Source organism: Grus americana, chromosome Z, assembly GCF_028858705.1.
Source record: "Grus americana isolate bGruAme1 chromosome Z, bGruAme1.mat, whole genome shotgun sequence".
NCBI classification, from domain to species: domain Eukaryota; kingdom Metazoa; phylum Chordata; class Aves; order Gruiformes; family Gruidae; genus Grus; species Grus americana.
Window position 1 is genome coordinate 22,223,102 of NC_072891.1, and position 14,961 is coordinate 22,238,062.

The following is a 14,961-nucleotide window of genomic DNA, read 5'->3' on the forward strand; positions in this document are numbered from 1 at the left end:
TAATCTACCTAAGCATCTGGACATTCCTAGAATCATGTACCTAATAAATAGCAGCGGAAAAAACACTTCCAGCACTAGACTTTCCATTAGACCTGTGGAATTGCAATTCAGCACTTGTGAGACTGCACCTGAAGAACTATGCTGGGTTCTATGCAACCTCCCTGATCAGAGAGAGGATAGAAAGAAGATGGAGCCAGACTCTTGGAGGTGCACAGTGATATTATGTGAAACATAGGACCCAAGTCAAAACAGGAAATTCTGAACAGATACTGGAAAAATGTTTTACCATGAAGTGGTCAAATACTGGAACAGTTTGTCCAGAAAGACTGTGGAACCTACATCCTTGGGACTGTTCAGGACTGAACTGGACACAGCCCTGAGCAACCTGTTCTGAATAGGCCTCCTTCAAGCAGTGGCTGGACCAGATGACCTCCAGAGGCCACTTCCAACCTAGATCATTCTATGATTCCAAGATTCTATAATGTTGTATGTCTTCATCTTCTTTTTGGCCCTTTCACATTTATATGCATACGCTAAGTTACCTGAGCATGTTTACTTGTCCTACTTATCATCAGTCTGTAGTTATTTGTCTTTAATGTACTAGGAGATACTCAGAAACTATGGTGCAAATACTGTAGTGTAATACTGTAAACCAGACCTATTTAAAATAACTTCCACTAGGCAGGCACTTACATGTAACAGTAGCCACATTATTAAGCTAAATAGTGAGTTTGAAATCTTCAAGCAAGACATGCTAAGTCATTGGGAAGACACAGGAGAGGAGACAGATACAACTCAGAAGAATTTGGGGAATGCACAATAGTGGGGCATCTCCTGCCTATTAATAACTTATGGATACTGCTCCCCTCCTTTAACCTTTGCTACATGTTACATCAAGGAAGAGATGTACATAACAAGATTGTTGCATTCAGAATAAACAACAATAGAATTTAATATCTTACCTATACATTTTCATTCCTATTAGCAAATGTTATTATCACCTTTAAATATGCAATAAAACCAGGCATCACTACATGCAGTTTCTCTAGATTATCAGGAGAGCTTTGGATTTGATACAGACATGGTGGTGATCCACTATATTACAAAAAAAGAACCTTTTTTTTTTTTTTTAGTTTTCAACTACATTCTTGTTTACAAGAATAAATGCTTCTAGCAGTGCTCTTCTGCTGCAATATACATCATACTGGTTAAATTGGCAAAGAAAAGTTGACATTCCTCATGTCAGCGCATACCAAACTTTAAAATTATTCTGTCAAGTGACATGGAGTGGGGTTTGTCTAACACTCTATCTTCAAGAAACTCTTGCCTTCTACTAGCAAAAAATTCAGTCTTGGAACTTCTCCATCAAGACAATCTATTTAGCAGTCAAATGTTTCTGCCTTGCTTTTGGACCTATACTTTCCCAGCTTCCTTGCACATTTACAGTTTTAACAAGTCAACATAATCTCACAGGTTTTCCAGTCATCTGCTAGCTCCAAAGTCTTCTCTAACAGAGGAGCACTGTGTAGTTAAAAAGATTTAACTCCATTTAAGATTAATTTTATAAGAAATTCACTAAGGTTCTTTCAGTCTTTTATGCAAAATTCCCATTTAAATTACCTCTCAGCTGTGTCCCAAGAAGAGCCAATGCCAGCCGGCTCCAGGATGGACCCACTGCTGGCCAAAGCTGAGCCCATCAGCCACGGTCGTAGTGCCTCTGGGGTAACGTGTTTACAAAAGGGTAAAAACTGCTGTACAACCACAGCCGAAGAGAGGAGTGAGCAGATGTGAGAGGAACAACTCTGCAGACACCAAGGTCAGTGCAGGAGGAGGGGCAGGACGTGCTCCAGGCACCAGAGCAGAGGTCCCCCTGCAGCCCATGGAGAAGACCATGGTGAGGCAGGCTGTCCTCCTGCAGCCCATGGAGGTCCATGGTGGAGCAGAGATTCCACCTCCAGCCTGTGGAGGACCCCATGCCAGAGCAGGTGGAGGCACCCAAAGGAGGCCGTGAGCCTGTGGGAAGCCCACACTGGAGCAGGCTCCTGGCAGGACCTGTGGCCCCATGGAGAGAGGAGCCCACGCTGGAGCAGGTTTGCTGGCAGGACTGGTGACCTCGTGGGGGACCCACGCTGGAGCAGTCTGTTCCTGAAGGGCTGCACCCCATGGAAGGGACCCACGCTGGAGCAGTTGGTGAAGGACTGCAGCCCGTGGGAAGGACTCACGCTGGAGAAGTTGGTGGAGGACTGTCTCCTGTGGGAGGGACCCCAGGCTGGAGCAGGGGCAGAGTGTGAGGAGTCCTCCCCATGAGGAGGAAGGAGCGGCAGAGACACCGTGTGATGAACTGACCACAACCCCCATTCCCCGTCCCCCTGTGCCACTGGCGGGGAGGAGGGAGAGAAAAGTGGGAATAAAGTTGAGCCTGGGAAGAAGGGAGGGGTGGGGGGAAGTGTTTTAAGATTTGGTTTTATTTCTCATTACTCTGATTTGATAGGTAATAAATTAAATTATTTTTCCCGAGTTGAGCCTGTTTTGCCCCTGACAGTAACTGGTGAGTGATCTCTCCCTGCCCTTATCTCGACCCAGGAGCCTTTTGTTCTGTTTTCTCTCCCCCGCCCAGCTGAGGAAGGCAGTGACAGAGCAGCTTTGGGGGGCACCTGGCCTCCTCTGGGTCAACCCACCGCAGTCTGGACTGAACAGGAATGTGGTCACAGAGACTGATCTGGCTTTGTGAGATCCAAGTTTTCTCACCTCCTTTCCACTGGAGGTTACCATCTCCGTGGGCTGTTAAACTATTGGCTTCGCTGGTCTCTAACGTGGTGTGATTGTTTTGTTAGGGTGTATCATTTCACAACACTGAGTGAGAGAGTGGTTGGAACTGTTTAACCAGCAGAGCAAAGGAAGAGATGATCTGCAGTTTGTGAGGAGAGAAGGAAGGTCTGGGCCAGTTAGTGTGGATGTACTGCATCCAGAATAATTAATCCAATTACTCTGCAGGAACCCTGGTTTTGTAGGTGGAGGCTCAGAGAAGTTTTTGAAGAAGTAAGTGGAGATGCAGATAATGCTTCAAAAAAGGTAACCTCATTCCACCAGAGGTTTTGAGCTTAGCTTAGAGAGGCACATTTTAAACAGATCTAACCTGCTTTCTCCTTACATTTCAGCACATAACCTTTACCTAACCACTTCTTGGCCAGACATCGCTACTAATATTTAAATAATGCTGTTATATTAAAATCCTGCTATAAAAATGCTGTTATATTAAACCTATTTTTAAAATAGGAAAAGAAAAAATGCATCACAGTTCCTATTGAGAAATACATTAAACAGTTATGTTAATAATTTTAAGAACTTCACATGGCTATGTCTTTAACAAAAAGTGTTCCAGTCCTGAATAATCTCTACTTGATTATGATGGGCTTGTCCTGCTAAATTACCACGTTTCTATACTCACTAAATTAGGAAATTGGCACCATTCATTTGCAGCAACATTAACAGTAAAATAAACACATCTGAATATGTGAATTTTAAAAGCTAGTATTTTTACAAAATCCAACAGCATGAAAATTAATGCTATTTGTATTGTTCAGGTCACGCAAATGTAACATCCAAAGACGTAAGCCTTTTAAAACAAACATGAAAAGAAAGCCCTTATAGTCACTTATTTAAAACATTTGACAATATGAGTTTCTTACTTATGGACAATTCATAAAGAACATTAATCCAACAATGTTTACTAAATTGTAAATATTATTTATATCTTTGAGGGAGGGCTAGCATATGCCAATTATTGTAACATCTTGGGTGCCAGTACCACTTGGTAGTAAACAACTAAAACACTGTAATAGTAAACAAGTAAAACACTGCCAGGCAAGTAAACAACAAAATTCTTAATTAGAGACTGATACTAAATTCTGAGAGCATTTTCAATTGGCCTGCAAGTTGGAAAACACTCATCTTCCTTTTCCTTAGGTTGTGTGGAAGTAGTTAGCATTTAATAGATCAACAGCAGCTTTTCAAATCACACAGGAGAACAGAATGGGTTTAAGGATGGAAAGAAGGGTGTGTTTTATTGGAGCCCACAACAGACTTTTGCCAAGATTTGCAAAGGTGCCATCACTTTTCCAGGTGCTCTATTTGTAGCTACAGAAACCAAAGGCTTTTCTAGCTAATTGATTACACTGTCATACAGTATTCCAGACTTCAGAAAGTCAAGAAACTAACACATAAAACTCCCTGTTTCTCCTAAGAAGAGAATAAAGCCTCTGGGTCATTGAAATATTACACTGCATTCAACCTTGGATGTTATTTTGGTTATTTAACCCTTTATAGAGTGGTATAAAGACAAGATTGACACTTCAAGAAAACACTTTGACACTTTGGAGCAATCTCCACATGTAAGCAATGCAGTGGTGGGTGCCACCTGGTTAGACCTAGTCACATACAAGGAACGGAAAGGGAGAGGTAGTGGATTTTTTTGACAGCAACAAATTTTAAAGACCACTTATCAAAGTACAGTTTTAAAATAGACAGCATTAGGGAACAAGCACCAGGATTATTTGATTGCAAAAGGCTAATGTTGTGCAGTTGTTTACGCATAAATACATATGAAAAGTTGGTTTTGTTAAGAAGCCTAGACCTGTAAATCACTTGAGATAACATTTACAAAACGTCTGTTGTAAAAAAATGACCGTCTGGGAAACCTGATAAAAAGAAGTCTAAGATCTAAGAGATTAAGATGTATCATACAACATCTTGGGAAATTCCATGACTAGCGGAATTAGGACCGATGGTATTTCTTCTCTATTTTTTCCAGTATGAAATTTCAGTAGTGAAAAACAGAATGTAGAAAGATGATATGGCAAGATGATTTAATTGACATATGACTAATGGCCTTTAAAAATGCTAAGATTTTTCTTAACTAAACTGAATATAGACCATGCAATAATGATAGTTATGTGAGAAGCAAATAAAGGTACCTGAAATTTTTGAAGATAACTGGAACATCACTTCCATTTATTACACTGAATGTTTTTGCACTATTGACTGGAAAATTACTTGAGTTTAAGTATTTATTTCCCAACTCCACTAGTAATATTTATTATTACATAGTATCTTTATTCTATGATCTAAAAAATTACTTTAACATAAACCTGTAACGACTCTATTTCTGTTTTTATTTTATGCATGAGAAAACAGTGCCAGAGACTGACTTGCCCAACAAGTAAACAATGGCAAAATGGCCCAAAAAAAAAAAAACATCACAGGTAGTCTCAGCAATCTTCTTGACTCCTCTGGCTTTTGCATAGCTCTTGTGTATATGTGCACTTACTTTCTTATTTGAAAATACAGGAATAATCTTGACTTTTAAGAAAAAGACATCAATCAATGATTCTGATACATTGTTCTGTGTAATGAAAAGCTATTGTATTCCTTGAAGAAAATACAGTGCTGTTTTAAGTAAGTTGTGTACAAAGTTATTGATGATTATACAGAGCCAGTGTAAGCATTAAAATGGTTATAAACAATATTTCATTTTCCGAACTACAAGCGCATTGTGTTTTTCAACTAATTCAGTTTAGAATTTTTGGTGGTTGATTTTGCCTTTTAAATGTTAAGTCTCTTCAGTCTGGATAATAAAGATGTACTAGTCTGTTCTAACTCTGATTTTAACATATGCAATTCCTTCTCCTCATTTCTTTTGAAAAACGTAACTGTTACATATTTTTAAGTTTTCTACAAAACTTAAAGTAGAAGAAACTTCAAAAAGTCTTATATTTCACTTCTTAAGTATTCCTTTATGGTTTTGAGGTTTTAGGAATTAGGGTATCTTCAGAGCAAAACAAAACAAATTCTATAGGTTTTAATAGGTATTAATTTTTGCACATTTGGATCATTAATGTTTAATACTATCCCTAATACATTATGTGTTTTCTGTACACTCCTATACACAATTTTTCCCACCCTCTCATATTCAGAGTAATTTGGGGGTTTCTGAATGACAAGCTTGCCATAATAAAGCCAAGGGAATCTATTAAGAAATGTTCTTCTCATGAACAAGTTAAATAAGGGAAAAATATTAAAAAGTCTTAAAATTAAAAGGGAACTGAAATACTTGAAAAAGGACTGGTGTCTTTTTCAAAAGTACTGATGTTTTTTGCAAGTTACTGGTTTTACTGGAATACTTACTGGAATACTTACAGGAATAATAAGAAGATATTTTGTTTTGCTTTCCATGAAAAAAAGTAGTTGACTAGAACTTGAAATGACCGTCCTGGAAAGACCAGCCTTTTCTGATATTTCTTGAACATATTTGTAGAGCAATTTGTTACAGTTCACTTTGTGTTTCCATATTATAGCTGTTTGCTTCATTTAAAATGTTGAACTGTGAGAATTTATTTTTGCTAAAAAAGTCATAGAAAGGTCAATTTTATTGAGCTTCTTTACTCCACTTTGCTTTAGTACTTCTAAAAAGGAGGATCATCTGAAGCATTTTTGCCAATCCCGCAAAATCCACTGACACCCCCCCTCTTAATTTTAATGCAGCATCTCTTGTGAGAACAACATTATTGCACTTATAAAAAGAATGGAAGTTTAAAACAACAAAATACTCTTTGTGGAGAATTTAAAATTCCTATTTAAATAGTCATCATAAGAATTGTAATTTAAAATTTTAAAATGGCCCCAAGACCCTAACAAAAAAAGTATATGTGTACTTTGTCTTCCCACCTTGACTTGTCCTCCCCTCAATAACTAATCACTTATGGAATAATACTGAATATATTCAAACCAACCATTACAATTTACAAAAATTGAACTTCTTTGCATTCAGAAAACAGAAATGCATTCGGTCTTAAAGAACAAAAACCATAGATGCCTAGTGTTTTTCCTATAAAAGAAACAGGAATGTATTGAAAAGAGCATTAAATAGAACATTTGTTCATTTTTGAAGCATATGATTTGTTCTGTCAAATCTTATATATTGAAAAATTTAACATCATTAACTTTGGACAGGCATGAGTTCACACAAGTGATACAAAGGTGTAGCGAAAGAATGGCTGTGTAAAAACCAAAGATACTAAAAGACAGTTTTTAAAGATTACTGATGTGAAAGTGTAGTTCTTATTTAGAATTGCTGAACCTCTTTTTATTTCTGTTATATACAAAGTGGAAATGAAGCCAACATTAGGTAGAAATAGAGCAAACACTGCCAGAGAACATTCAAGTGTGTCTTGCTCAGATTTATGGTCAAGGTTCTATAATAGAGAATACAGTGTGTACCACAGAAACACACAAAGCAATCTTGGTTCGGAAAGGATTCTATTATTTATTCATCGAGCATACCACGCTATAAAAATCTGATTATCCAGGAAATCAAAAATCTACGGAGTAACTCAGTATTAAGGATTGTCCCTCTGCGCACCAGTCTCTTCATAAATCCTTTATTCACAATGTCCGCTTAATATTCAAACACAAGTTGTGTGGCTTTCCACTAAAAGGAAGTGGTTCAGCTACTGAAAATGAAGACTGAATAATAAATTGATAAATTAAATACAATATCCTACTGATTTTGACAGAGAATTTGATTTTAAAGCAGATCCCTGTGATAGCCATCAAGGGCAAAATAGGCACTGGTGAGCTACACACTGCAAAATAAATCTACAGCTCATTTAACAGGGAACAATAGACTAGTAGATGACGGACTCCTCCCTCTGGCTAAGAAACCATTAGCCTATTTTCCCATCTAAGCCCATTCAAACTAGCAGGACCCTAACCCCGGATTTGCCAGACTGCCGCCCACCTCCCTGAGCTCTCATTATTTTAACTTTGTGCGAACAGCGCACCAATTTCGTCTCTCCCACTCGGCACCAGCCCTGTGGGTTCCCGGGGAGCGCGGGCAGCAAGGGCAGCTCCAGCGAGGAGGGGCAGGCGGGGAGGCAGCGGAGCGGGGCGGCGGCGGGAAGCGGGGCCCGGGCGGAGCGCAGGGCCCCTCGCTGCCGGCCGCCCCGCTCACGGCTCCCTGCCGGCACAGACGCGGTCCCGCTCCCACCCACGTGTTTCGCGATTGCTTTTCATCCACGGACAGGCGTGTGTGGGACGTGTGCCGCCGCCCGTGCCCCGGTCACGCCCGCTCCAGGCGAGCCCTGCCGGGGGGCCCCGGGGAAGACAGCTGCCCCGCTCCCCGCCGCCTCCCACTCCGGGCTCCCCGGCACGGCAGCCCAGCCCGGCCCCACCTCCTTTTCAGAGCCTCCGCAGCCGCACGGCGTCCCTTTCTTCTCCTTCCCGCCGCGGAGAGCGGGGTCGGTCGGACGGGGGTCCCGCTGTGCCCACACCTCAGCGGCCCCCGCCGGCTCCCCTCCCCGCGGCCGGGAGCCAGCCATGGCGGGCGGGAGAGCGGCACCCAGCCGCCGCGCCCCCCCCACCCCCCACGGCCGGAGCGGTGGGCCAAGCCCTCTCCTACCGTCTGAGTCCCTGGAAAGAGGAGGGCCAGGACATCCGCGATTTCTTCAGGCCGGGCCGGTGGCCGGTCTCCACGGCGTAGGAAGCGCGGTCCATGGCTCGGCAGTAGAGGTATCGCTCCGTGTCGGAGTAGCCGCGGTGCCTGACGCGAGCCCCGGCCAGGCAGCGGCCCCGCGAGGCGGGCGGCGGCGGTGGGCCGGGGGGCTGCTGGTGCTGGAGGAACTGGTGCTGCCGCAGCTGCGGCGGGTAGTGCTGCTCGTGCCGCCACAGATGCTTGGGGGCTTTGAGACTCCCGCTGCCCCCGGCGCCGTCGCTGCCGCCGGCGCCGTCGCTGCCGCCGGGCAACGCGGACAAGCCGCTGCCGCCGCCGCGCTCTGCCTCCATGCTGCCGGGAGGGCGGGCGGTCGGGACGGGCCGGGACGGCGGTGGCCGCCTTCCTGCGGGCAGCGGCGGGGAAACTGTGCTGAAAAGTTGGACAGCTCCTGCCGCACCGCCCCTCGCACGGGTGTGGGAGCGGCTGGGGCCGCCGCGACGCCGAGTCCTCCTGGCCACTCGGGAGGGGAGGCGGGGAGAGGGGGAGAAGGAGGAGGAGAGGGGTTGGCTTCCCGCTCGCAAGTATTTAAAGCCGGGCCGGAGCCAGCGCAGGGGAGAGCGGAGCCGACAGCGGGCTGCACTGAGAGCGCAGAGCGCGCTGGGCTCTGCGGGAGGCCGGGGAAGGCACGGCGGAGAGCCCGGCCCGGCCCAGGGGAGGACCGGGACCAGCAGCGAGCGCGGAGGGGCTCTCCCGGCCCGGCTCCAGCCCGCCTCCTCCCCGGGTTCCCCGGGCGCGCCTCTCCCTGGCTCCCAGGGAGCCGGCGGCACCACACCGGCGTGTCGCTGCTGGCCGGACGTGAGCCCCTCCCAGAGCGGCCCGCACTGCCAAGCGACGGCAGGTGGCAAAGTTGCTCACGCTCCAATTCACCGAGAACTTTGCAGTGGGTCAAAATTGGTTCTTACTCCCTGAACTCCCCCTTCCCTATATCATGCGCTCAAACTTTGCCACATCAGGTTCAGAAATCGTCTGCTTCCCAACTTGAAACCCTTCCCTGGTCTGCCATCTTCACCGATGAGTAAGCTCTCTCCCCCCTGCAAGTAAGACTGGCTGTAAATCAATGCGAGGAAGGTTTAATTATAGCGATGCTGAGCCTACTGGTATAGAGAAGCTTTTATATTATAAACCACTACTTTCAGGACTTTGTAACTGCCACAGAAAAAAAACATTTAAAGTTAAAATTTACAGAACAGGAACTTCATCCTAAAAAGCATTTTTAAAATGAATTTTACACTCCAAATTCCTTTATATACAACTGATAATCCGGAAGTGAAGAAAGTTGCATTTTTTTAAGCTGCCTTTTTTTGTCTTTTTTTTTTTTTTTTTAAAGTAGAATTTATATTTGTCCTGTGTGGTAGTATTTTAAAATGTAACACTTATTCATGACAAAATTATAATCGCTACTCTCCTGACAAAATATGAAAAAGACACATGCAGGTGTTCATTTGAAAACTATTAATATGTATTTGTCTGGTCCGTCTCTTCTGTTTGCCAGCATATCAGAACTAATCAAGAATGCATTGCAAAAATCCCTCTCCTACGGTATCTTTACAAAAACATATATTTTCTTCCAATCAGTGCTCACCTATTCATTAGACTGTTCTGATTAGCTTCATGCACAGCTTCTGCTTCCTCAATCATGAAATTGCTCTTGCCATCCATCCTTTTTCCCTTTCCATCACAGATCTGCAATCATTTTAAACCTCATAAATTTCTTTCTAAACTTAATTTCTTATTAATGGAAATGTACACCTATGTCAACTTTTTAACATGCTGATGCATTTTTTTCCATTCTCCTTCGTAAAAGTCAGCCTTCCTTCCCAGACACACAGCACTCCTAAAATCAACATTCACCCTCTAACCATGTGCATCCAAGCTTCTGTTGGGCAAAACTCCTAGTCTGTGTTTTTCCAGGCCAACAGTACTTTCCTAGATAATCCTGATTATCATCTGTCATCCCTTCATTTCTTCTTTCCTGCCCTAATAACTTTTCATTTCACCAACCAATTTCAGACAAGATAATAAGTTGTGATAAATATTGTAAGTACTGGGAAAGAGTCAAAGTACTTCCACTGAAGGAAACTTGAGCTTGAACTCATACGTTTATCAAGTTCTGATTCTACAGCTATTTATCCAGATATACAAGACTATTTCAAACCAGCCATCTTAGATGCTACTACTTGCCCACTGCCAATACTTTTGCAAGTAGAATGGAAAGTACTGCATCAGAATTCATCTAGACAACTACAAGAATTCTTTCCAGACAAAAGAATTTTTTTTTGGGGGGGGGGGGGGAATTGTGCGTGATTCTTTTTTTTCTTGTACAGAAACCCTACTGTAGCTTCATGCCAATCAGACTTGCATAAAAGTAGATAAACTTTCACTAGGCTATCTCCTTTGAATTCAGGTCAGTAGTGTAAGCTGCATTAGAGTATATACTGATGTAAGTGAAGGTAGATTTGCTGACAGGCATTTATGGTAATAGTCCACCCTTGCTAGTTTTTTGGCTTTTCTTCTGAGATTGGGAAGGGAACCAATTAAACACATAGGGATGGCAAATTATAAATGAGCACCTTTTAATTCAGAATTAATGGCGTTTTCCAGTCCTTCACATAGGCCACATGGGACAACTTTCAGTCACGATGAACAGAGACTGATTAAATATAGCTATACTAGTAACTTTCTAGTTCATCATCAGTTTCCTGACTTATTTCATTTCACTCTACCTCATATTACTTTTACTTTTTCATCCACCCTCAGTTTAAGAAATAGGTATGCTGTCAATCAAAGGATATTTTGATATGAAAAAGAAAATAATTTTGCAATGTCATAACTATATCACTGTTTCAAACTGTAATCTCAATCCATAACCACAGATATAGTATTATGTATGTAAAATGCAATTTAAACTGTAATTAATTAAAATTAACAGAGTAGTAGAAAGTCTAGCTTTAATCTGATAAATCTTATGATGATAGTGACTAATTTAGTGGATTATTTTAAGAATGAATAAGCTTTTTGTGTACTTTGAAACACATTTTACATTTTTTTCTGTACTAATGCTAGAGAAAGACATCTGAGCAAAAGAATGACAACTGTCATATACTTGAAATAAAGATAAGACAGAAAGGCAAGGTTGATGGAGAGAGATGACTGGCATCAGTGGCCAAGACAGTCTGAGATCCTTCCTCTGCCACTTGTACCTCTTACCATGCAGCAACTCTGTTCGTCCTCAGGTGTAGCAGAACAGCACGCAGAAGCTTGCTGTACACCAGATCACTAAGGGGGTTGTTTCACAGGTAGCTGAACTGATATAGCCCAAGTTATCGATCTTAGCGTGGAGTGATGGTTTTCAAACACCCAGAAAGTTTTGCTTGACCAATTAAACAAGAGTCAGACTAAAGCCTTAGTTTTACTTTGTCATGTAGCATTTGTGATCAGGTTCAGTTGCTGACTAAACTAATACATATTTGTAGTGATTATAATTGCCAATACAGAAAATAATCACCAAGTTTCTGTAAGGTAAATAAATGCACTAGCTCATCAATACTCATGTAAAATAACAGAGATGTAAAAGCAGATCATCTTAATTTTACAGTATTATTAACGTTTATTAATTTTGTAGAATTTGTTTAACCTAGCAATTCTCTGACTTTCAAAATTGTGCAGACATAAAGAAGCCAACAGTTCGCAGTTTGCTAGCAAGCTATGATGGAAGGCTTCATTTTTTTAAGATATATTTTGTTTCTATCTTCTTTAGGATAGGATTTTTTATTGACCGACATACCTGATCGCATTGAATTTATGGCACCACACAAAAACAAGAATAAAACTGCACACATGCATCCTATGGCTCCAAACCTTTTCTTTTACATGAACTCTTAACAATCCTTACTAAAATCTAGGATATAAACAGAAGTTATTTTAAATTTGTATTGGAGTGAGACAACTCATGACTCCATACAGAAGGCAACTAGGTTTGGGGGGGTGGTGTTTCCATTTTTTGCAAGTTAAAAATCATTAAATATTTTGAGCAAAGGAGTATTGATTACTGCAGTGGCTTTTGGAGGATGGGGAATAATTTCTAGCGGATTTAAAATGAAAGACAGACAGACATATGTCTGGTTCTGGAGCCTGAGATCTATGCAGGAAACAAGCTCACAGTTTGACACCTGCTTTCCCTGGAGAACATGGGCCTTAATTGTTTTCTAAAATTTTACTGGAATGTCAAGGTTCAAGAATGAAACTAACAATATATGAATATATTTTTTTCCTCCATCGTAAGCTCTTTAGGGCAAAATCTTTAGGGTTTTGTTGTTGTTTTTTTTTAAAGCTAGCATAGAGAAAACATTAATACAAGCAAACTTAAGAAAAAAAAAAGAATGTGTTAATCCTCTCTAACATTTCCATTTTTGAAGATCAGTATAAAATTGAAATTTTCCCACTTACAGAGAGAAAAGGTGAAAGAACAGTGGGTGAAATAACCATCCTTTTGCAAAACCTCTCAAATAAAAGCCTATACCAAAAAGATGCTTACAACCAAATGTTTTACTTTCTAGTCAGCTGTTAAAGAACCTGATTTCTGCATAACTACATTTGGGAGATTCATGTTTACTCTCAGAGGCTGAAAGGCATGCAATATGGAGAAAGCAGGTTAGATCTGTTTAAAATGTGCCTCTCTAAGCTAAGCTCAAAACCTCTGGTGGAATGAGGTTACCTTTTTTGAAGCATTATCTGCATCTCCACTTACTTCTTCAAAAACTTCTCTGAGCCTCCACCTACAAAACCAGGGTTCCTGCAGAGTAATTGGATTAATTATTCTGGATGCAGTACATCCACACTAACTGGCCCAGACCTTCCTTCTCTCCTCACAAACTGCAGATCATCTCTTCCTTTGCTCTGCTGGTTAAACAGTTCCAACCACTCTCTCACTCAGTGTTGTGAAATGATACACCCTAACAAAACAATCACACCACGTTAGAGACCAGCGAAGCCAATAGTTTAACAGCCCACGGAGATGGTAACCTCCAGTGGAAAGGAGGTGAGAAAACTTGGATCTCACAAAGCCAGATCAGTCTCTGTGACCACATTCCTGTTCAGTCCAGACTGCGGTGGGTTGACCCAGAGGAGGCCAGGTGCCCCCCAAAGCTGCTCTGTCACTGCCTTCCTCAGCTGGGCGGGGGAGAGAAAACAGAACAAAAGGCTCCTGGGTCGAGATAAGGGCAGGGAGAGATCACTCACCAGTTACTGTCAGGGGCAAAACAGGCTCAACTCGGGAAAATTAACTTAATTTATTACCTATCAAATCAGAGTAATGAGAAATAAAACCAAATCTTAAAACACCTCCCCCTACCCCTCCCTTCTTCCCAGGCTCAGCTTTATTCCCACTTTTCTCTCCCTCCTCCCCGCCAGTGGCACAGGGGGACAGGGAATGGGGGTTGTGGTCAGTTCATCACACGGTGTCTCTGCCGCTCCTTCCTCCTCACGGGGAGGACTCCTCACACTCTGCCCCTGCTCCAGCCTGGGGTCCCTCCCACGGGAGACAGTCCTCCACCAACTTCTCCAGCGTGAGTCCTTCCCACGGGCTGCAGTTCTTCACCAACTGCTCCAGCGTGGGTCCCTTCCATGGGGTGCAGCCCTTCAGGAGCAGACTGCTCCAGCGTGGATCCCCCACGAGGTCACCAGTCCTGCCAGCAAACCTGCTCCAGCATGGGCTCCTCTCTCCATGGGGCCACAGGTCCTGCCAGGAGCCTGCTCCAGTGTGGGCTTCCCACAGGCTCACGGCCTCCTTTGGGTGCCTCCACCTGCTCTGACATGGGGTCCTCCACAGGCTGGAGGTGGAATCTCTGCTCCACCATGGACCTCCATGGGCTGCAGGAGGACAGCCTGCCTCACCATGGTCTTCTCCATGGGCTGCAGGGGGACCTCTGCTCTGGTGCCTGGAGCACGTCCTGCCCCTCCTTCTGCACTGACCTTGGTGTCTGCAGAGTTGTTCCTCTCACATCTGCTCACTCCTCTCTTCGGCTGTGGTTGTACAGCAGTTTTTACCCTTTTGTAAACACGTTACCCCAGAGGCACTACGACCGTGGCTGATGGGCTCAGCTTTGGCCAGCAGTGGGTCCATCCTGGAGCCGGCTGGCATTGGCTGTGTTGGACCTGGGGGAAGCTTCTGGCAGCTTCTCACAGAAGCCACCCCTGTAGCCCCCCCCACTACCAAAACCTTGCCACACAAACCCAGTACACAGGCTTATCCAGTTTTCATTTTAAAAATACTTGATAATAAGGAAGAGTAATGCACATATTTTGTAATATCTACATGTTAATTATAGCATTGGTGTACTCCATTTCTGTACCTATTTTATAATTAGTAATAGTTATGTTATTAAGAATGATGGGATTTTGTATTTACATAGTGT

General features: G+C 42.9%; 1 protein-coding gene across 1 annotated transcript in view; it reads right to left on the reverse strand.

Moving 5' to 3' along the window:
• PDE4D (phosphodiesterase 4D) overlaps nt 1–8,838 on the reverse strand; it is a 421,160-nt gene extending 412,322 nt beyond the window's left edge. Inside the window, exon 1 of the mRNA XM_054810112.1 lies at nt 8,456–8,838. Coding sequence (XP_054666087.1) covers nt 8,456–8,838 — 383 coding nt within the window. The remainder of the gene's footprint in view (nt 1–8,455) is intronic.
• Between the last annotated feature and the right edge of the window lie 6,123 nt (nt 8,839–14,961).